This window comes from Anabas testudineus, chromosome 8 (genome assembly GCF_900324465.2).
Source record: "Anabas testudineus chromosome 8, fAnaTes1.2, whole genome shotgun sequence".
NCBI lineage: Eukaryota > Metazoa > Chordata > Actinopteri > Anabantiformes > Anabantidae > Anabas > Anabas testudineus.
This window is the reverse complement of record NC_046617.1, coordinates 19,703,055-19,724,734: the sequence shown is the minus strand read 5'-3', so window position 1 is coordinate 19,724,734 and position 21,680 is coordinate 19,703,055. Positions and strand designations below refer to the sequence as shown.

At 44.5% G+C, this 21,680-nt stretch overlaps 2 protein-coding genes across 2 annotated transcripts; both read left to right on the top strand.

The window, feature by feature from the left end:
- The first annotated feature begins 13,939 nt into the window (after positions 1-13,939).
- On the top strand, positions 13,940-14,290 carry LOC113160543 (retinal cone rhodopsin-sensitive cGMP 3',5'-cyclic phosphodiesterase subunit gamma-like). Its single transcript, XM_026357853.1, has 2 exons — positions 13,940-14,082; positions 14,173-14,290. The coding sequence occupies exons 1-2, from the start codon at positions 13,940-13,942 to the stop codon at positions 14,288-14,290; spliced, it is 261 nt and encodes an 86-aa protein (XP_026213638.1).
- A 2,982-nt stretch (positions 14,291-17,272) lies between these two features.
- Positions 17,273-20,992, top strand: LOC113160449 (G-protein coupled receptor family C group 5 member D). The gene is made up of 4 exons (XM_026357715.1): positions 17,273-17,544; positions 18,318-19,482; positions 20,050-20,105; positions 20,286-20,992. Exons 2-4 carry the CDS (start codon positions 18,390-18,392, stop codon positions 20,373-20,375), a joined length of 1,239 nt encoding a protein of 412 aa, XP_026213500.1. The 5' UTR covers positions 17,273-17,544; positions 18,318-18,389; the 3' UTR covers positions 20,376-20,992.
- The last annotated feature ends 688 nt before the right edge of the window (positions 20,993-21,680 follow it).

The following is a 21,680-nucleotide window of genomic DNA, read 5'->3' as shown; positions in this document are numbered from 1 at the left end:
GGACTGTGAGAGCAAACACACCAGGACCGAGTCAGACAGACAGATAAACATTAAGACAGACGTAAAGATGGAGATAAAGCCCACAAGTAGATAGCACGGGGGAATGGGGGGGGGGGCGGGAGAGGAGAGCCGACTACTTCATGTTTTCTTCTCTATTTAACGATGTAAAGGCATTCATTAATTATTATTATTATTTATTATTATTATTATTAATTATTATTTTAGTATTTGTTCCTAAACTGAGACACAGACATTCGAGAGGCTGATTGAATGGAAACTAATGTCTCGTCCTTGTTTCCCTCTCTGTTCTCGAACTCTCGTTTCCCCTCTGGCGTCCTGCTTTTCTTTTTTCTTAATCTCCAGTAAGTAAACACGTTACATTCAACACTACTTATCCAGCTCTTAGAAAATGTTCTGAATGCAGTGAAATGTGCCAGAGGCCGGAAAAACAGGATGGGAGGCTGAGAGGGGAGCTTGTGACTAACAGGGCACACCTGTGTGGTACATCTGGTTGGAATCGGTGTTACCAGCGATTAAAGGTCATATAAAAAAGCAGCCAGGATGGAGACGGAGACGCGGCGTGACCTCGATGAGACAAAACACCGGATCAGAACTTGTGGTGAGAAAGAGACGCGTAGGAGAAGTGCAGGATATGAACGAATCAGCATTTGGCAAGAAAATGACGGAGAGAGTTTCATAACGAGACCACAAGTGTGTGAAGGTTCCAGATCGTGTCGAACCTGTTTGTGCTCGTGTTTCCCCGGAGGTGGAGCAGGTGGAGCTCAGGCTGGTCTTCGGCTCTGTGGACACAACACAGACAAACACGAAGCCAACAACAACAAGTGTCCATGAAGTCGAGCCTTCGCTGCGTCCAGGCCTGTTTTCTTCATTCAGGCTTCATGTTAGAAAACACTGGACGCTCTATGAGGGAGTGAGTCAGATAGAGTCGCTGAAAACATCATGTGATGTAAACTCGGCTCAGTCAGACGGTGGGATGAAGGACAGACATGACTCAGGACGTCCTCTGATGCTCCTGTTGTCCTGCAGCTGTGAGATTTGCCACATGGACGTCAGCACAACTTCAAACCTCTGACGTCCTCCAGGATTCATTGATTTCAAAAAGAGAATCTGTGAATTTGAGTTTTGAAAGTTGAACTTGATGAGCAGCAGATTTCTTTTGGCTCTTCAGTGAAGTGTAGAGGACAGTATGTGGTGAACAACAACCCCCCCACAAACCACTGCAGGGGAATTATGGAAGACCCAAGTCGTTAATAAAACATTTATCAAGTGCTATTGACGTGACCTTTACTTTGGCACACGGCACTGTGGAAGACGTGGAGGGATAAAAAAATAAATCTGACCTCTTGGACTCAGAGTTGGAGGATTTCATGTTGCTGGAGCAAGTTCGAAAGTTTCACTTCAAGAAAAAAAACATTCTGTAGGTTTGAAGGAAGAAAAGGCGACAAGATCAGATCAACACCACACTGTGTCTGTTAGTGAGGTGAAGGAGGAGGCTGAACGTGAACCGTATGTTTTAAAGAGCATCACATACTGTTGTGCTACGATGCCGCTCAGTGTTGGTACTCGATGCTCTGATGGTGCTGTAACGAGACTGTTCCAGGAAGTACCGCTCTTATCTTTCATCTTAACTGAAGTCAAGCTGCGAGATTTTATCCATCTGGAGTCTCCAGCCGCCGTTCATTGGTATCTGTATCCAGAACACAGAGGTCGTGTTCAAACTGCTGGGCAGGAGAGGTGAGACAGGTGGCTGAATGCTGTCTCACCTCTGCTGCAGCTCAGCCTGTTCTTATAGAGATATCACCTGAGTGGACACAGGTCCAATCAGCTCCAGCGTCGGTGTGAAGCTTCAGGTTGAGTCCTGCATTATTTGGGTTTATGCTTCAGTGAGGTTTCACAGGATTGTTCTACATTCATCTGTAGCCCACGCTGAACACACACACACACACACACACACACACACACACACACACACACACACACACACACACACACACTTTGATGCACAGTTTTCTGTGTGCGTGTCTTCATCTTGAAATCATCCTGCTGGTTTGTGTGTGAGTAAATATGTGTTTAACATTTTAGACAGACTCAAGTATTTAAATGTGTCTTCAGCGTGTTGAAAGTTGAGGTCGTTTTTAGTGAGAGAGAATAAGTGTGTGGGCGTGTGTGTGTACGTGTTCTGGTTTCTGCATAGCTCCGTATGATCTGCTTCTATTTCTCATTAGAGCTCCAACTATTTCGTTTCATGAGCTGTTTACTTTGGTGCCTCTCAGCTTTTCTCAGGTGCCAACTGGTCATGTGACCAGCACCCACCTGCCCCTGTCAGGAATCTCTCACACACCAACTTCACCGGATCAGATAGAATTCACAAAACACAGAACAAGCAATCACAGGCAGCTGAGCGGTTCGGGACAGGCCAAGGAGTTCAACAGTCTGAAAAAACTCAACGGGATGGAAAAGCTTTGTCTGCTGTGGAGGAATTTCCTCAACCAAGATCCCAGCAGTGATAGTTCTGCACGCACCACAACAAACTGCTCATCTAGACAAAATCTAAAAATCGGAATCAGTTCTGCAGCTTCTCCTTTGTTCTTCGCTTCTCTCTCCTTCATTTCACCACTTGTCATCGCTCACGTCCTTCCACTGTTTCAAACACGCTGTTCTCCATGTTCTGCATCTTTTCCTCTTGGCCATGCATTCCTGCTAATTATCCAGAGTCCAGCTTCTCGGACTCTACGTCGGCTATTTTTGGGATTCTAAACTTTTTACAGCAGGACTTCATGCTGACTGTTCACAAAGTGCACACAGTAAATATATGTATGTAGCTCTGAACTGTGTGATACACACTGATCAACTGTGATGAACTGAGAACAGGGGCCGGAGACAACAGGTGTTGTGGGAGGTTCCCAGGTATAAATTTTAAATAAATGTGGCTTCATGTTTATGTCCCATGGACATTTACCTTATACCAACATTTGTTGAATGTAACGTCTTCCTATCGTCGCTGGGATGTAAATTAAAGCAAACTGAGCAACAGCAGCTTGATGGTGTCGACTGCTGAGGGAGCAGAGAACCGGAGGATCCAAACTGAAGCTTGTTACAGATCAGTGTTATTCAACCTCCTCTGCAGAGAAGACAACGAGGAGACAGGAGCCGAGAGAATGAATAAATCTCAATAAATTTAAAGTCTGCTAATGACTGCAGGCGTCTTCATTTAATCTCTACACTAAGGTTTTACTAAATGGATATGTGAATGGTGAAGGAGGTAAAGCAGCTGCCGAGTGCGGTGAAACAGAGAGAGTGGAGAGTGGTTGGTGGCCAGCTACACCCAACACGACACACTAACTGATATTTGTCTTTACTAACGCTGCTGTTTCTGCTCCGTGCTGCATCTTATCATCCTTTGTCTGTCACCTCAGCTTTCTATCTGTACTCTGTCCCGTTGTGGTTGTCAGAAGCGTTCAGTGTAATCACATGTACAGAGCCACAAACACAACAGGCAGTGAAGCAGCGAACACGTCGTCTGTAAGTGACGGGGAGCCACGGGGTCCGGAGGCTGCACCCAACAACCCCTTCAGCTCCTGTCATCTTATTTTAAGGCAGCACAGTGATGGAGAAACCTCTTGTCAGGAGAGCTGCGTCCCTGAATGAACAAGGCAGGACATGTAATGATAGATGTCATCTCTCTGTAATCACGACTCAGGTCAGAGATAAGATCACGCACGGAAATGAAAAACATGTGCACAGAGACAAAGTAGTCGAATCACGTCCAGTCCTGATGTTACTCCTGCACCCAACAGTCACATGAACACCACTACTGTTGAGTGGAAAGATGGACGATTGGTGCAGAAGAAGAAGGTTGAAAACTGGAACTTCACTTCAACTTCAACTTAAGCACCACCTGCTCCAGCTGTTTACAGTTTGTGTGCATCCATTGATTCGTATATTCATGTTGAAACATCCAGCTCATGTTGTTGCTGTGGATTTAAATGTGTCTTCTTGCTGTACCTGTCTCCTATAAATCTGTTGTCAGCTGTTCTCAATCTGTGTCCAGCTCAACAACAACAACAAGACCGAAGCAGCTAGAAACAGACAGATGTTGGCGTGTGTGTGCGGGACTTTCACAACCTGCTGTGGTTGTAAATCCAGGATGCTGAGCCTGACTTAATGTTTTTCTGCCCTCTTGTGGTCACGAATCCCTCAGGGGACCTCAAAGATAGAATCTGAATAGAACGTGTTCAGATCTGCATGTGTGAGGTTTGGTGTGTTATAAATATATAAACAGTATAAAACCCACTGAGTCTACGATCCACCACTACATCTATAGGCCTCAATATGTTGCACAGAGAATTGGAGACGTCCACTCACTGAGGCCGCCGCCCCCGCCTGAAACCACTCACTGTATTCATAGCTGACTCTGGTATGCATGAAGTGTGTGTGATGCTGAGCTGTGGCCAGATACACAGCAGAGAGAGACCATGCCGATCAGTCCGTCGGCTGCAGCACTGAGTCGCCCCCTCTGCTCAGTGAGACTCATGCGCCCCCTGCAGGTGTACGAGAGAGAACCTGCTTCAGTTGAGGACACACGTCCACGCTGTGCTTACATTTCAAACATGTGACTTTGTATATGATGTGGTTCTTACACACCCCGAGCTTCAGTCTCCACAGAGCGCGTCCTCGTGGATCCTCACTGGAGTCTTTTCATGCCTCTGCACTTTTATGCCATTAAGCTCAATGAGAACCTGACTGTTAGTCTGTCTCTGTGGAGCCTTCCTGACCTCTCCCTGACTGCCTCACCGCTGCCAGCTAAGACTGGTAATGAGATATTAGCTCTGACACGGTGACTGGGGAGGGCTGAACAGTGCTGTTCTCTCTTCTCTCTGAACATTTACCTTCCTTCGCTCTTGCACGGAGCTGCAGCACCTCGATTTTCTCCCCCCTTGTATTTTCCTCTTCTATCTTGCTGCTCTGCCGTCTCTCTCTCTCTCGCTCGCTCGTTCCCTCCCAGCCTGTCTCTCATTTTGCCTGGTTTCATGTGGGACCTCGTTCTCACACCATCTCTCTGTGCTGTTATCTTTCTGCACATTGCAGCAGTGTGAGTGGGTGAAGGACTAAAGTGAAACTTCCACCTTGGCTCCACATGCCTACAGCTGAGATTTGGGTGCAGAGGAGGTCGTCTAAGTTCAGCTGCACACAACAAAATATAAAGCAGAGAGATGTCTGAGCTACTTAACATGCTGCACAAATCAACAAGCAAGTGGCCACAGCTGAAACACTGACCGAGCTTTCTTAGTGCTGTTTTAATAAAAATCTATCTTTGAATGTCAGAAACAACAGATCTTATGTGGATCTTTCTTTGTCCTCCATCTCTTCGTGACTGTTTTACACTTGTAGTTTGTTCTGTAGCTGCTTTGTGTCGTTGTGTCTTCCTAGTTGTTGTCAGCATCTCTCTGTAGACCGTTATTATTTCTTTCATTGACACTCACATGTGCACACGGAGCCGAACATTTAGTTGTTGCTGGTGATTAAAACTCTCGTTCACACTGGAGACAGAATCTCTGCTACGTACTGGATTGGATTTCGTGGCAGTTCGTCAATACTGAAAAGTCCAAAGTATGAAATGTTCACAGTCGCTACCAAGCAGAGACTCAGAACTCAGGTCAGGTCTCTGTGCATCACCCCTTGGGCGACTGCTCGTACTTCGATAGGTCTGTTCAATAATTCATCCATAATCGTAAACTTCTGAGCCACACTAGCAGACGAGTGTTTGCTTTCTGAGGTCACAGAGTTTGTTTTCCTGTTTTAAAATGCTCGGCATGATGTCGATTTTATTATCTCACAACATACAGGATCTATAATGTGCGTTTAATGACTGCCCACAAGCAGCGAGCGCAGCATCACATTGTTATAGACTCTGTTAAGTATTAATGAGTACATTACTACACTGTGGGCTGGAAATGGGATGTTTAGTTACCCAAGGGCACATTGTACACACAGGAGACTGAACAATGAAGCTGAACAGATTGTGAATTTATGAGATCATTCGAAGACTTAAACATATAAATACACATTCATCTTGTTCATTAGCAGTATATCAAGCTGTACGGTACAAACAGGCAGCGTAAAGCATCCTAACGTGTGCAGCTGTAGTCGCGTGAGAAAGAGAAAAACAGGATAGAGACACGAGTGCTGAAATATGTGATTGAGACAAATCTGCTGAGCATGAACAGATGTTCCTTTTTACATTTCCAGACTCAGAATATCAGCGAACTCATTAATGTCATCTTAATTTTAACCAGTAAACATGCAGCTGCCATAAATACGCTTTCATGTCTCCCTGCTTTTCATTCCAATCCAGAGATGAATGCAACATTCAAGCAGAGAGAAAACACAGGAAACGTGCACACACCAGTAAAATGAAAGGGAACGGAGCTCCAGTCTCACTGTATGTGATGTAAGACGAGCAGCACAGAATGTAAAATCACATCACATTAGCTCCTCAATGTTTTATCATGCTAGTGTGCACAGGGATGCTCTCTACTCTGAAGAACCTATTTACTTCTTCATTTCACCTCTATTCAACTCCTTCTCTTTAATCTTTCATTGCTTTTTCTGTATTCACACACACACACACACACACACACACACACACACACACACACACACACACACACACACGTCTATTCTCTGTTTGCCCTTTTGCACTCTGCCTTCTTCCTCCACCTCTGATTTGCAGGCGCTGCAGCTCTTCGGCTTTAGATTTGAGAGATACGCAGCAGTGAGGAGTCTAATTACAGCCAAACCGTTAGTTGTCCTGATGTGTTGGACATGCCAACACGCAGACACGCACATTCGTCCCCGAGCACGTCCCTCCTGTGTCTCCCTCTCTAGCTTCTGTGCATGCTGATGCTGATGTGGATGCTGCTATGCGCTCTTGATTAAAGCTTGTGTTACTGTATGTGTCTCGGTCTGTTTCCGGGTTGCTTCACTCTTCATTAATTGCTATTAATGCTGCTTTCTAGCCCGAGTGGAGTGAGTCATCCGCCTCCTCCATCCTGTCCTGTGTCATGACAACGTCAGGCTTTCTGATTTGGTGATATCCAATTAGTCTCTCCCTCTGAGGGGAAAACGCTCCAATCTAATCAGTGTGCTCTCGTAATACCGAGGGAAGCTTTAAAGCCCAGTTTACAGCTCCAGCTCCATCTCCTTACCTGCTCCTTTCAAATCTACTGTACCTCACTTACTGTGGATGTTTCTGTCTATCTGGACCTTCCTCTGTTGCTCTACACCCACTCTGAGCAGTTGGCTCGACTACTATCACTACGTGGGCATCACACAGTGGGAAGGGAGGATATAAAAAATAAAAACTAGTCAGGTCAGATTTATTTTCAGTGCCTGTGATCATCTCTCTCTTCCTGCAAGTTTCAGAACAAGATGTAGCTCAACATTATATATAAACACGTTCCTGCTGCGCCCTCAGGGAGTGATCAATTAAAATGATAGTCAGGAGGAAAGAAGTGAAGCATCACACATTGTGGGGTTAAAGTCATGAAATGAAAAACGTGTAGGAGAAAGAGAAGTGATACAATATTCATTAATACACATGTGTTGTATAGTAAGAGCACTGCCCACTGCAGCGATGTTCTTACTGCTTCATGTTGAAATAAAGGAAACAGCAGGGGGAACCTCTCTCATCCCTTCAGCGACTCCTCACGTTCATGTTTTTGTAAACTGTTGTTTGATTTGGCTTCAAGCAGCGAAGGGTTTGTTTCTCTGCTTGTTGGACACCAGCAGCTTCATTCAGTGTTTTCTGCCTCTGGCTAGAACTAGATACTGTGGACGTCTAATTATTATTTTATTTATGCTGAAATGAGATGCACTAAATATTTACAGTCATTTGAAAACTACATGATCATTATAATTCAACCTTTTCCCAGTCTGAGATTTAAATTGCATGACAAGTGCATGGCTTTCTATCTACTGTGGTCTCTGTTGTGTCTCTAGATTCTTTGATACGTGACCAAGACTGAAACCTAGAAACCTCCACCTCAGATCATTACACATGGACGTAAGTTTCTCACTGTGTCCTTGCTGTTATTTCTGATTCATGTCACATCAAACCCAAGGTCGTGTTGCAGTAAAGACTCTTCAACTTATTCTGTGCAACATGAACCTCAATGTTTCCTCTTGTTTCATATTCTGACTTTACCACAACGGCTGCAGGACAGTTTCACTCGGCCTCCTCTCTTTCCTTTGCACAACGTTTTCACTCCTGACTCAAATGAAATATGGCACATTAAGAATCGCCTGCCCACATGCTCGCTGCAGCACACGCAGCTCGCTGCTCGCCTCAGTGTGTCGGCTGAAAAATAACTGGCTTTTACGGCAGAGGGGAGCTCGCAGGGACTCTGCTGCTCTGTAATCCCACTTTCAGAGACTCACTGAGGAGAATCAAAGGAAAGGGGGGATAGTTTGGTGAAGTGCCAGCTCGTTGTATGTACAACACATGGACGCACAGGAGAATCAAGGGAGAGATTCATTTTCCCCCAAGTGGACAGAAGTCAACAAAAACATGCAAAAGACAAGTTTCACTGTGTTGATAAATGACCTCAGAGCAAAAACCAAACTGAAATCAAAAACAATAAAATGTCTTCATATTTATCTGTTTAAAGAAACGGGTTCTACGTGACTGGAGCGGACGGGACAGACTCACATTAATCATATTCACATAAGAATAAGATATAATCTTCACAAAGCAGCGACACGAGACTTAAACAGCTCCTGAACACGGCTCGATAAATGCTTCATGACAAACAACGACAAGCCTCTAAAATAAGATTCAGGTCAATCTGCCCTTCAGAAGAATCTTCCCAGTTTCCAGTTCCTGTAGTTCAGCACGCTGGCTTCTTAGAGTCTTACATAAGAGGAGCGGAAAATTCATTACATCACTGGAACGAACAGATTTGAATGATTAACAATGACAAAAACAAACATCTGGTTATTAACTGTGATAATAACGTGTTCACAGGGAAAAGCACAAGAAAATATTAAATCCAACACTGCAGCCTGTGTTAAAGGGCTCGACCCAACACAGCCAGTGTGAGGGACGCTAACAGCACGTTGTTGGTAATAAGGTGATTTTAAAACGTCCATCAGTGACTCATCTCTCTGAATCAGCTTCCTACCATTACTGACATCTCCCGTCCTGAACATGTGTCTGTGTCTGGCTGTCATGTAACCCTCACCCCTCCCTCCCTGAGCCGCTGCAGTTCGCACACAAGCACAAGCCGTAAATCTTGTTAATCAAACAGGATAAAAGTGACATATATTTACTGCGTGGAAATAAAACTGAAGGGATTCTGCACTCGAAGCTTAAAGAAGTGCGGAGATACTGGAGAAATACAAGTCATCAAATAAGAGAGAGAAGATCAAAGCAGGATTAAACCGATTTATGCAAAGTTTAAATCTCATTTACTGCAACAGCAAAAATAACTGAATATTAACTAACTGGGAATATGACATGTACGATGTTATAGGTGACATAAAATATAGAAGAAGCTGAAAACAGCAGCATCAAGGTCAGAATGAAAAGCAAAGGATCAAAGATCCACAAGAACATGAACGACCACAAATGATGAAAACAGCCACAGAAATAAATGAGAAACTTCAGGATTCAAGACTAAAATCAAAGAGAGTAGATGTAGAAAATAAAGAACTTCTTTAACTTCAGTTTTAAATCAGGAAACAGAACCAGGAGATCCACCTTAAAGTCACTGGAGACTCAGCGACGTCTCATGTGAAGCAGAAGCTGCTTAAGAAGGATCAACTAAAAATAAACCGCTTGAATGTGTTCGGAGGTGAAGAAGCTGAACTGTTAACGTGCATGAAAGTGACCACAGCTTCAAATAAATAAATCTAATAAATAATGTTATATATATATTTATAGTTGACTGAAAGTGTTTTTAGTAAACCAGCTCCAGGTTATGTGTAAATGACAGAAATCGAAAATTTAAAAGGTTTAAAACATTAAACTAAACAGAAAATTAGCTACTGCTGAAAATCGTTTAGAAAAGGTTAAAGGTTGAAGGGCACCGAGGTCGTAGGTTGACTAATTCTGACAGGGCTGCGGCCTGCAGCTGAGGTCAGAGGTCAATGACCATCAGATTGTTGTCATTTTAAATATTGTCCGACAGTCTGAGTCCCGGCCTCTGCTCACGTTATTCCGTGTTAGGATCCATGTGGTCCGTGTGCAGCACTATTTTTACTCTAGGTCAACTGAGCACTCACCCACGAAGTCATGATGAGAAGTTTTCATGTTAGAAACATCGAATCGTCCGTTAGAACCTGGAATCACGCGTCCAGCAGCAGCATCCACCTCTGAGCTGTGTCACTGTCATGTTCTCCAGTGTAAGTGAACTTGGTCTGTGTCAGGCTCTGATGGATGGACGCCGTCTTTTTAGACATAATTTAGCAAAAATGTTTGGAGCATACATCCTCTCTCCACCCAGCATTTAGCAGAGTTATCTTTATTAAGACAATAAATTCCTCTATGCTACTGCAACCACAAAAACTAGACCAGTCGTGATCTGGACGAACTGAGCTGCTGCCAGAAAAATCCAGTGAAGACACAACTGAAGCAGAGTGGAGGCTGTGTCTATTTTTAATATATAATAAATAATATATATATGAAACGTGGGCGACATCACAGACTGTGGTTCACTTCTGTCTAGACCCGTTTTTGATAATGAAAGTTTGTTCTTATGCTGAAAATAGTCGCCTGTGGTTTTCTTTAAGATGTTTGTGGGACAGGAAGCAAACGTCCAACGTCCCACAAATCATATGTACTGTAAGTCTTCACTGTACGGTACATGGTTCACACACACACACACACACACACACACACACACACACACACACACACACACACACACACACACACACACAGGAATTCATAAGGTTAATGAAAGAAGAGAGTCATACGTGGCTGATGTTTGACAAGCAGTAAAACGCTGCCTGTGAAGTTGAACACGCTGCTAATTCTCAACACTGAGCCTCTACTTTAATCTAATTAGCAGTCTTAGCGTTAGCGTGTTGTCCACAGGCTTTAAGATTTATATAATGACGGGAGATGCACCAGGATGTAAACACTGCTCTGTATCTACTGTTTTTACTGTTTCTAAATCTAAAATAAATAATAAAACATCTGATGTCTGACTTGGACCGTGAGCCTGAATTTATCTGTTGCACGTGATTGAAAAGTACAAAAGTCAAATTTAGAGTCAAATTTAGTAATAGACCAGTGATTCTTCAGGAGCACATAACTCATACAGTGAAAACTGAATTACGACAGAAAGTAAAACTGGAACAGGCCTTAATTATTCTTGTAATGATTAAGATAAGATTGAGGGTTTAGAGCATCAGAAAATTTCATTTAAAAAAAGAAATATTAAAATAACCTTAATTTACATAATTGTAATTGTGTGTTACTGATATATTGTACAGTCTGATGGTGGTGGGAAGAAATGACCTGCGGTAGTGCTCTTTGTCAGTTCAGAGTTTACATTAAACAGAGCAGAACTGAAGACGAGGACTCCTATACTATAGTATAAAAACGAACTTTTCTAACATCGCAGCTGTTTTAGAGGCGACGATCGAACTTATGTTGTCAGTAAAAACAAACGTCTACGCTTTCCCATCGCAGCTCTGTAGCTGTGTCGTGATGTTTTCTCTGTCCTGCTTCCAAACAGGCTAATCCGGGATCCTCCCTTTAGATCAACACTTTCCACACATGGAGGCCAAATCGTTGAGCCAAACCTTTATGTCATCGCTTTACACCAGCAGAGATAAAGAATTAATTAGCTTCCCTCACGTACTGTAGGAAATACAGAAGCTACAAGAATCATGTTGACAAAAAATACTTTTTAATATCAACATGAAACCAAAAAAAGACTAAAATGAAAATGATCTGATGCGTAAGTATTCACCACCTTTAAAGCTGCTCATTTAAATCATCACTGCTGCAGCCACTTGATGTAAGACGTCACACACTCAGTCACCTGAGGGCAGCGAATGAGTTTCCAGGACTGAAGTATAACTACACCTGTATCTGGAAGATCCAGTCACCAGTGGATCAGTGTCCCGGTGAAAACCTACACTGCGAAGACAAAACCGTTCAAGCAAACATGTACATTTCCACAGTCGAACATGATGAACATCACATTTCAGGTCCTGTCTTTGTGCTTCTGGTGTTAATGGATTTAATTACTTCACACTGTCCGCAGCTCAACAAACCAACGCTACGAAGCTCCGGCCAGAAACAGACAATTAACTCTCATGAAGAAGAAAGACGAGGACAGTGATTTGTGTTTAAACGACACTAATGGAAAAATGTAAGAAATGGAAGGAATATGACGTGTGGGAATGAGGCCGCAGCAGAATGTCCTCAAAAATGCTTCTACGAACCCAACACAGTCCAACTACACCAGGAAATCAGCAGCAGCTCTCTTACAGTTGTTAGTAGTAAGAACATCTCAGATCTACTAGAGTATTAAAACAAAGTACTGCACTTCTACTACAGTTCAAAGGGAAATACTATAGTTTTTATTCTGATGTTCTGCAAGTGAGCAGGGTGAACTGTCTCATGATGCATCCTGATCTACTGCAAGTGCTGAAAGAATCAAGCTGAGTTAGACGGTTAGTGGTCGTGTGATAAATCATGTGAGAGTGAAACTATCATTTCTCTCCAAGCTCAGTTTGACTCTTTGTTTACTGGCAGCTACACCTGAAAGCAACACGCAGCTCCATGTAAATAATGCACCTCACATGGAGCCGATACAGGAGCAGCTGGTCGTCTCCTCCTGACAAAGCTAAATGCAGCCGCGCTCAGGTTTAGAGGGATAAGCCCGATGAATCCTTCTAGATTGATCTTTGACACTGTCTAAACTGGTGCCTCCCTGCTACGTCAGGTAGCGAGGGCGGAGGCAGGAGGGGTGATGGGAACAAGGGCGGTGTGAGTCCGGGGTGGGGGAGCAGGGAGAGGAAAGGAGGAGGCTGGCATGGTGGAGAAGTTTGGCTGACCTTGTGACTGGAAACTGGAGGCTGTGGGGATTAGAGAGGTGAGGATATAAAAGCAGGATGCAGACGACGTACTTCATGAACTCGAGGAGTAGAGAAGCAGCTCGGAGCAGAGATCGGCGGTGGCTTCTTGGGAGATCTGTGACAACAGGTGAGAGCAAACGCTGCTGCTAATGAAACTGTTAGAAGTTCAAGTGCCGCGTAGTTTGAATGTTTTCTACCGAGGGAACACGAGAATTCAGACGATGCTTCACATGCTACAGACGAGTTTGACTTAATTAGAGTTGTGACTGTTAAATGAAGAGTCAGAATAAAAGAAGTGATGTGAAACACACAGGTGAGTGAGAGAACAGGTGTGTGTGTGTTCTGACGATCACTGTAGGAAGGATTTCAACAGGTGGTTAATAACATGTTGGGCAGCATCTCTGTAGACAGACAGGTGATGTAGACCTGCTGTCTGCTGGTGCTGAATATGTTTGTGTTACATAAAGTGCTAAACTACCACCAGTGTCTGAGGAGGGAAGGTGAGAACTAAAGTTTAGGATGAAGTTTGAGACGAGGACGGAGTCAGAACTGAAAATCACTTCACTTCAGCTGAATGGAAGAAGAACAGAGGCTCGAACTTCAGGATTCATCTGTGAAGTAAACGACGACGATGAGTCCACTGTGGATCGGAGCGGGATTAGAACTAATCTGGGTGTTTAACCTAATCGTCATAATCTCCAGAAGGAAGGAAACAGGATTAACAGAGGGAGGGGAGAGATGGGTGGGGTGGGGGTGTGACTGATCTCACATGCACATGTCGTGACACATGTTCAACAATGTCTTTCAGAAATCCACAGCAGACATGAACGCCAGCCCCCCTGCAGGAAGTGCCCTGACCCCCAGTGGAGTAACTGGCCCCACCACACCCAGGAAGGGGCCACCCAAGTTCAAGCAGAGGCAGACTCGCACATTCAAGAGCAAGGCCCCCAAGCCAGGCCAGAAGGGGTAAAAACCTCTTTATTTCCTTCTCAGGCCTGCGGTCGGTTCAGACTCTGACCTTTGACCCTGACCTGCTGTTTGTTTTTTTGTTTCCAGCTTCGGAGACGATATCCCCGGCATGGAGGGACTCGGCACAGACTTTACAGTGGTGTGCCCATGGGAAGCTTTCGGCGACATGGAGCTCAGCGACTTGGCCAAATATGGCATCATTTAAACCTGCTGCCTCCTTGCCTTCCTCGCCTCCTCGTCTCCTCGCCCCCCCGCCCTGCCTTCTCTCCATCTCGGCCTGGCACGCCGTGATAAGGCTGCCAGCGAACCCCCTAATGCCCTCTCGTCTATCTACCTCAGGCTTTGCTCCACTAAGTGGCTGGAAAGCATAATGATGTTCTTATTTTTATATGATTATTATTATACGATACTGTTTACAGTATATATACTTGAAAGGAGAAGACGAGAAAACTAACTCTGCACCCCTGCCCCCCCCACATCCACCTACAGTAGCCGTCTCCTGACTTCTCCTCTCTGCCTCTCCCTCTCCTAACCCATGGCAATGGACGCAAGCAAACACTAGTTAATACTATGAATTTGCTTCTAGCTGTCTGTTAAAATGTAAATACTCGACTCCTCGTTAAACCTTTCACCTTTCACCTCGTCTTTCATTTTACCTTCGCCACTTTGTTCCTCTTTAATGTCGCACTGTGTTTCCTGCTCTTTGTGTACGAGGTCACTGTAAACACCACGGGATGGGATCACGGAGGAGGAACTCCCTTCACCCCACTCTCCCTCTCTCTCCCTGCTGCTGTCGGAGCCCACGTCCCTCCTTAGAGAACATAAAGGAATATACTGTATGTTATGTGTTGTATCACAATGCGACAGACGCTGTACTGTGAGCTGCTGTGTCCTGTAGCTGCTGTAAAATGGGTTTATTTGTAGTAAATGTTGTCCTTCTCTTTTTTTCTGGAACTTGCCAAACAAAGAGATTCTTATATTAATCCTGATTTGATGACAGTGTTCTTAATCTACATTTTCCAGCAGTTTCACCACTGAAACTGATTAAATGACTATTTCTGATCTGATACATCTGAGAATAATTACTTCTAATTATAAGACTTCCTGAAACCAGGACTCCATGACAATAAAATTCTATAATATAGATATATCTCCATAAAGTTCACTACTGATCAGTGAATGTTATATAAATTAATGCACCAGTGAGGCTGGATTTTAAGAACACATGCTAATATTAGCATGCTAACACTTGCTAATCAGCAGGGACATGCAGAAACGTTCTCAGGGGCTTCTATCAGTACCAACCCTGTCCCCCACACAATGAGGTTCACATCCAACCAAACTGCAAACACCATGATGGTTTTGTATAAGATGCTATATTTAGCAACAGAAAGCAAGTCACAAGGAGGAGGTTGGGGTAAGTGGTGGCAGTGTAATGTACAGGACTGACAGACCACCGACCTGAGTTTATGTTCTCAGCACTTTAGTTTAGGCTAGAGAAAGGTGTTGTGTGAGATATTTTCGTCTTTTAAGCCGGACCAGCATCTTTCTCAGAGAGCCTGAACCCAACCACAAAATAAGATGCAAGATATTCTGGAGGTAAATAAAACCTGCAGTTTTACATTAATAACCCTTTTTAAGTTAACGTGGTTGTAAAAACTTATTTGTGAGTGTAGTTTAGCTGTATAGAAACGTGACTTTTAGAAGGCAGGATGGATCAGGACGTAGATATTTAGGTGTAATATTAATGAAACAGCTGAAACATTACAACAGTTGTCTAAGTTAGTTAACAACCGACAACCATATGCCTCCGATTAAAAATAAAGAAGAATAAAATCATTTAGCACTACTTACAAGTATTAGGAAGAAAAACAAAGAGGGAATAATAGTAATTATATATTATATTCATATGATCTCACTACAATCTATATTTTGTGTTTTGCAAAGCTGGGAAAATGTACGGACTAAGCCAAGACAGTGTGTAATCTAGATTTTGTAGGGAAGATTTAATAGAGGAGGAAAGTGAAACTAAACTCTGAATTACCTGAGGGACTAGTCGAGCTGCGGCAGAAGTAACAGACTCTGTTTCCTCAGAGTTGAGCTGTAGGAAATTATCTGCCATCCAATGTTCTATGGAGATTAGGTGGTTATGTAGAAATGGGCAATTTTGCCAAAATTTGAGGATGGAACAGGATGTATTACTGAATTAGAGCGTTGTGATAGACTTTAAAGTGACTTATTATAGTGACTTATTAGATGATGAGGATACAGAGCTACAGGCAGCAGCTGGTAGGAGACCGAAGCCTGTCGATTAGGACACTGTGTTGAAAATCAGATCATTACAGTCGAGTCTGCTGTGGAAAAGAACATCTAATATCTATTTCAGCTGAATCCTGTAGCTGACGGGAAATTTCACAAAAAGCTGAGGTCACACACAAGGAACAGTTCGTAGGATCCATCTGTGAATGTTTGTATGACTTCATTTCAACTGATCTGATAAATGTTGACGAACCAAAGTTCTGGATCAACAGACATTTTACATTTCTCCCTGTTTTCTCTTTAAATGAATTAATCAGAGCCTGAACACAGATGCTTTCTGAACTGCTCTGATACCATCTGAGAGACTTTTTAAATATTCTGTAGTTTATACAACAACAGGTTTGATCATGGTGCAGATAAACCTCTGCCCCTGTGTGACTTGAGGGTTGGACAGTGACTTCAGATTCAACCAGACACTCCCTGCAAATGCTGAACTTGTGCAGACACGAGCTGAGGTGTTACGTATGGGCTTGTAAAAGCCAACTGCCTCTTCTTGACAGAAATCTCCCTGCGGCCAACTCGCTGCTTTCAGTTTGTTGTTGCTGTGATTTCCCAGTAACTAAGGTGACGTCTGGTCCCGTTCTGTATCCAGGTGAGACCGGGATGAGTCAGGTGGACTCACCTTAACTCCCTCCTTGTCCAACGACGCACTTCTTTCCCCTCTGTGAGCATGTTTCACACAACACAACGCTCCGGTTGATCTAGATACGGTGAGCTTGTTATCTAGAGATCGGATGCAAATTCATATGGGAAAAGGGTTCATAAACAAGGGAGGAGTGAACGACGCTCCCTCCCTGTGTGCTGGTGCATGTATCATCACCCACAGGTGTGTGAGCCCCACCTATTGTTTGAGGGAGGGACACAGGGAGACAGAGATCCAGGAGGGTCTGGCAGGAGCAGAGGTGCAGGTTTCTTTGCTCTTGCACAACCTGTTGATGCAGGGTGTGCACCGTCGTCCGTCCCCGCAGCTTCATCGCCCTCCCTGTTACCTGGAGCTGCCGGATGCAGCATCAGGCTAGGAGCTGCATGGCTACATGCTGAGAGGCAGCTGCAGACAGATCATTGCAACACTTCCAGCCGACTACAAGACTTTTGGAGTAGATGGGACAGAGTTAGACTCAAATCCAGAAAGAGAAGAAGGTACGTGGCTCTGTTTTTCCACTGTGTTCAGTCTTACTGTGGCGTGCAGCTGTAATCATCTTAAAGTCACACGTCTATTTCGCTCTCACTTGTTGTTTAATAACCACTAATAAACCTGTTCACTCACTCATATTCAAATCCTTCATATCGAGATGGAAATAACCTGCTGGAATTGATTGCTTTCCAGCCACTCTTTCACAAATCCCCCCCCCCCCCCCCCCCCCCCCCCCCCCCCCCCCCACTCTCTGATCTCCTGACCAACTATACAAATGAAGGCCGGTGTCAGGGTGAAGCTGGCTGCCTGGGCCATATTTAACATGCGATAAGCCTACTAAAGGTTATCTTTGGACATCTGAAGCTGAAACAAAGGCTGCGTTATGGGCTGGAGGAAGCGACAATCAGCCATCACGAGTGAACATCTCTTACCGTGTCTCTCACCTGCAATCTGAGTCTAACCCACAATGTCCATTTGTGTAGTTTCTGTGTCCTGATTCTGCAGAAGTTACGTTTCCTGTTGGCTCTCCTGCCCCGGCCTCTTTCCTCCATTCTTATCTTTGGCTCACACACTCGTCGGCCGTGTTCTGGCTTGTTCCTACACTCCCTGCTCCTTCTTCTCGGCTGTCAAACCTCTCTCACCTTTTTTCTTTTGCACACTACGACCTCTGCATTATCCTGTCATCCTCAGTCAATGCGATGTCAGCGTGTTCAGCGAAAAACCTCCTCCTGTTCAATGGTGTCGCATATTTTGTGCTGATGTGTGTTTTTTGTTTCAGGAGAAAAGACCTGACACATCAAAGGACCGGGAGAAGGAGGACCGACTCCTGCTGAGGATTACTGAGACCATTATGGCCTTTTCATCCCTGTTCCCCCTCCTCCTCGCCATCTGTGTTCCTCTCACCTGTCTGTGCCAGTCAACCAACAACACCTCAACCACTTCCTCTCCTTCCTCAAATCTTACCTCCCTGAACGGCGTGCCAGGCTGCGGCACAGGACTCAACCCTATCTACAGGTACCTGTGTGACCGGCGGGCAGCATGGGGGATTATAGTGGAGACCTTGTCCACTTCAGGCTTCCTGTTTAGCATGATTCTCTTCTTTGGTCTGGCTTTCTGGTCCCTGTGCATCTGTGCCTCTTACCGAAATCAATGCGACCGCATCGGAGGCCCGGTGGCCTCCACGTCCATGTTCTTGTTGGCCACAGCCGGGATCTTCGCCATCACCTTCTCCTTCATCATCAGTCTCACCCCACAGATCTGCCCCACCAGAATCTTCCTCTTCAGCGTGCTCTTCTCCCTGGCCTTCTCCTGTCTGCTGGCTCGCTGCCTCGCTCTGCTGGGTCTTGCAGCTGCTCGGGGCTGGGGCGAGCCCGCCATCGCCCTCGGGCTCTTCACTGTGCAGGTTATCATCTCAACTGAGTGGTTGATCCTCGTGCTGGTCCGGGACAAGAATGATTGCAACTACAGCCAGGAGGAATTTGCCATGCTGCAGATCTACGTGCTGTGCCTCCTGGCTATCAGTTTGATCCTCTCCCTGCACCTCTTGTGCCGATCCTGCTCCACACACAGCTACAGCTACACTGGGCCCAACAACCAGCAGGGGCGAGTTCAGGCCACGATGCTGTTCTTCACACTGGTGCTCTCTGCCTGCATCTGGGTGGTGTGGATCACCATGCTCACCAAGGGAAACGTTAAAGTGGGCCGCCGACCGCAGTGGGACGACCCGGTGCTTAGCATCGCCTTGGTGGCTAATGGCTGGGTGTTACTGATGGGGCACGGCCTGTCCCAGCTTGCATTCCTCTGCAGGGGTGGGAGCAAGTCCAAAGACATGCCTCTGAACTTTATCGGCTGGACCAGCCCCGGTGCCGACATCCCAGGACTGGCCAGTCAGAAGGAAGGGAAAGAAAATGGCAGCTTTGAGAACGATGGTGAGAACAGGAGAGGTGAGTATCTGAGTGGGGGGATTACACCTGGGAGACAGGTATGTCATCCATAAGTGACATATTCACATTGCTTTTTTTTTTCTTGTCCTTTACTATGTTGAACCAAACTGAGCAACAAATTACAGCTCTCGATCAAACTCAAGTGGAACTCAACCGGTTCTTCCACTAACGTTAGAGTGAGATTATGAAACCTTTTATTAAGAGGTTTCACCTGAATCACATTAAATCAACAGCAGCACAACAGAAGCGTGTTTGCAAACGGTTCAGATACCACTTATATATAAAGTTAGCTAACACGAGCTAGTGGTCATAGAAGAGTAAAAAAAAAATAAAATGATGTAACAACAGAACATCAGATTGAATTCTACATGTCTGCACTTTACATCATCTCCACCACCAAAGTGGAAAAACCTAATCAAGGTTGGGTCTGGTCTAGATTCACATCCTTTATAATGAAATATCACTGCAGCCCGTGTCCAACATTACAACACGAATGAATGCCTTCATGATGAACAGTTTATAATGAACCGATAATTAGCTCTAACTGTATCGCGTGTCTGCCTTCAGGCAGGAGAAATGACCCGTCTCTCCGATCGCCCTACGAGTCTGGATTCTCCATGACAGTGAGTAATAAACCTGCAGGATTAACAATCTCACTCCACACACCCTGCAATTAAACACGCTGACCTTTAACTACTGGAAGCAATTATAACCAAGTCATGTTGGTATGAAGACACAGTTTGTGTCTATTGGCTGCAGCGACGTGATGGATGAGTGATCGTATGTATCCGTATGTGTTTCAGGATATCGACCCAGAGAAGGATTACACCATTCCTCGACCTCAGACCACCAACTACAGGGAACCTTATGATGATTATTACGGACAAGATTAAATGTCTAATGCCTCACACACAAACTGAAACCAAAGACAAAGCAGACGGTGGTCTGTACTGGACAGAAACTGTTCAATAGTTCATTTTGTTGTTTAAATGTAAATATTTCTGTGTTGTGGTGTAAAAAAAAAAAGTTATTTCAATTTAAAATTTGTCTCCTCAGAAGAAGAAGACTCATCTGTTCGAGGGTTAAACAGTCCAGTTTTCTTCTGGTGGGAAATCCACATCTCACATGTTTGGTGGAAGTGAGTCTTTATTATAGGGGTGTGTGGTGTGCACATGGTGTGCTAGTCTGAGATGGTATGTAATCGCCCTGAGGTGATAGGAGAGGCGTGAAACTGTCACTCTGAAGGTGCCAAACTGCTGAACAGAGCAGAGACGAGTGTGAACGGTGGAGAGGATGAAAAGAGGAAGAGGAGTCAGGGGAGAGGGAGATTAGCAGAGATGAGGCGTGTCATCACTGATTAACATCGTCATATTTATAGTTGATTTCCAGCTTGATGCTGCATCAGAAACAAATATTGTGTTCAGGGTACAGAGAAGAATGTAAGGAAAACACACACTCTAATGTTTTGTACATTGATGTGACATGTTGTCAATAAAAGATTAATCTGTAAAAGGCAGTGTGTTTGTAATGTTCTCTCTGAATCTTCACATCCGAATTCCAAATCACAATCTGCACAAACCGTAGGAGCGCAGTTAGACCTCCAGGGGGCAATGTCTAGACATGACAAGTGAGACCTGAATAAAATGGAAACAAGAAATGTAAAATGAACCTAAACAAGTGAAAAAAGACCTAAAACAGACACAGAGTCATTGAAATGATCATGAAAAAGGTGTCAAATTAAACCAGAAGATCGAAATGATCAAATACAGATGTTAAATGGTCCAAAGCTGTTGCACTGAGGCAAAAACCCCAAACAACTACAGAAAGACTCAAAACATCCACAATCACAATGTCAAAGACACAGATCAACCAGACAGCTACAAACGTGTCTGTCATCATCTGTCCATCAGTAAATCGCACATTAAATAATCCCGTCGGTGACGTTAGTCGTTTTACACAAAGGCCCAGAAGACGTCAGCTTATTAAAATGTTTAATTTCAGATTTGATTCATCCCCCGTGGTCTGCAGTGACTGTGCTGTTCACAAAGGTCAACGCCTCACTTGAACGCCCCCCACCTTATCAGAACGCCTTCATTGTATTCTTCCAATTAGCCTGACTTCAATTACTCACACAGAACATGCCATCAAATTGGCAATTGGCCTCTTGTGCATTAAAGCAATTAGCAGGAATATGAGGT

What these genes read in the sequence shown, in the direction of transcription:
- LOC113160543 (XM_026357853.1), top strand. Translation starts at nt 13,940, where the DNA reads ATGAACGCCAGCCCCCCTGCAGGAAGTGCCCTGACCCCCAGTGGAGTA. An exon ending in CCCAAGCCAGGCCAGAAGGG is followed by an intron (nt 14,083 to 14,172) that starts GTAAAAACCTCT and finishes TTTTGTTTCCAG; the next exon opens with CTTCGGAGACGATATCCCCG.
- LOC113160449 (XM_026357715.1), top strand. Translation starts at nt 18,390, where the DNA reads ATGGCCTTTTCATCCCTGTTCCCCCTCCTCCTCGCCATCTGTGTTCCT. An exon ending in CGATGGTGAGAACAGGAGAG is followed by an intron (nt 19,483 to 20,049) that starts GTGAGTATCTGA and finishes GTCTGCCTTCAG; the next exon opens with GCAGGAGAAATGACCCGTCT. An exon ending in AGTCTGGATTCTCCATGACA is followed by an intron (nt 20,106 to 20,285) that starts GTGAGTAATAAA and finishes TATGTGTTTCAG; the next exon opens with GATATCGACCCAGAGAAGGA.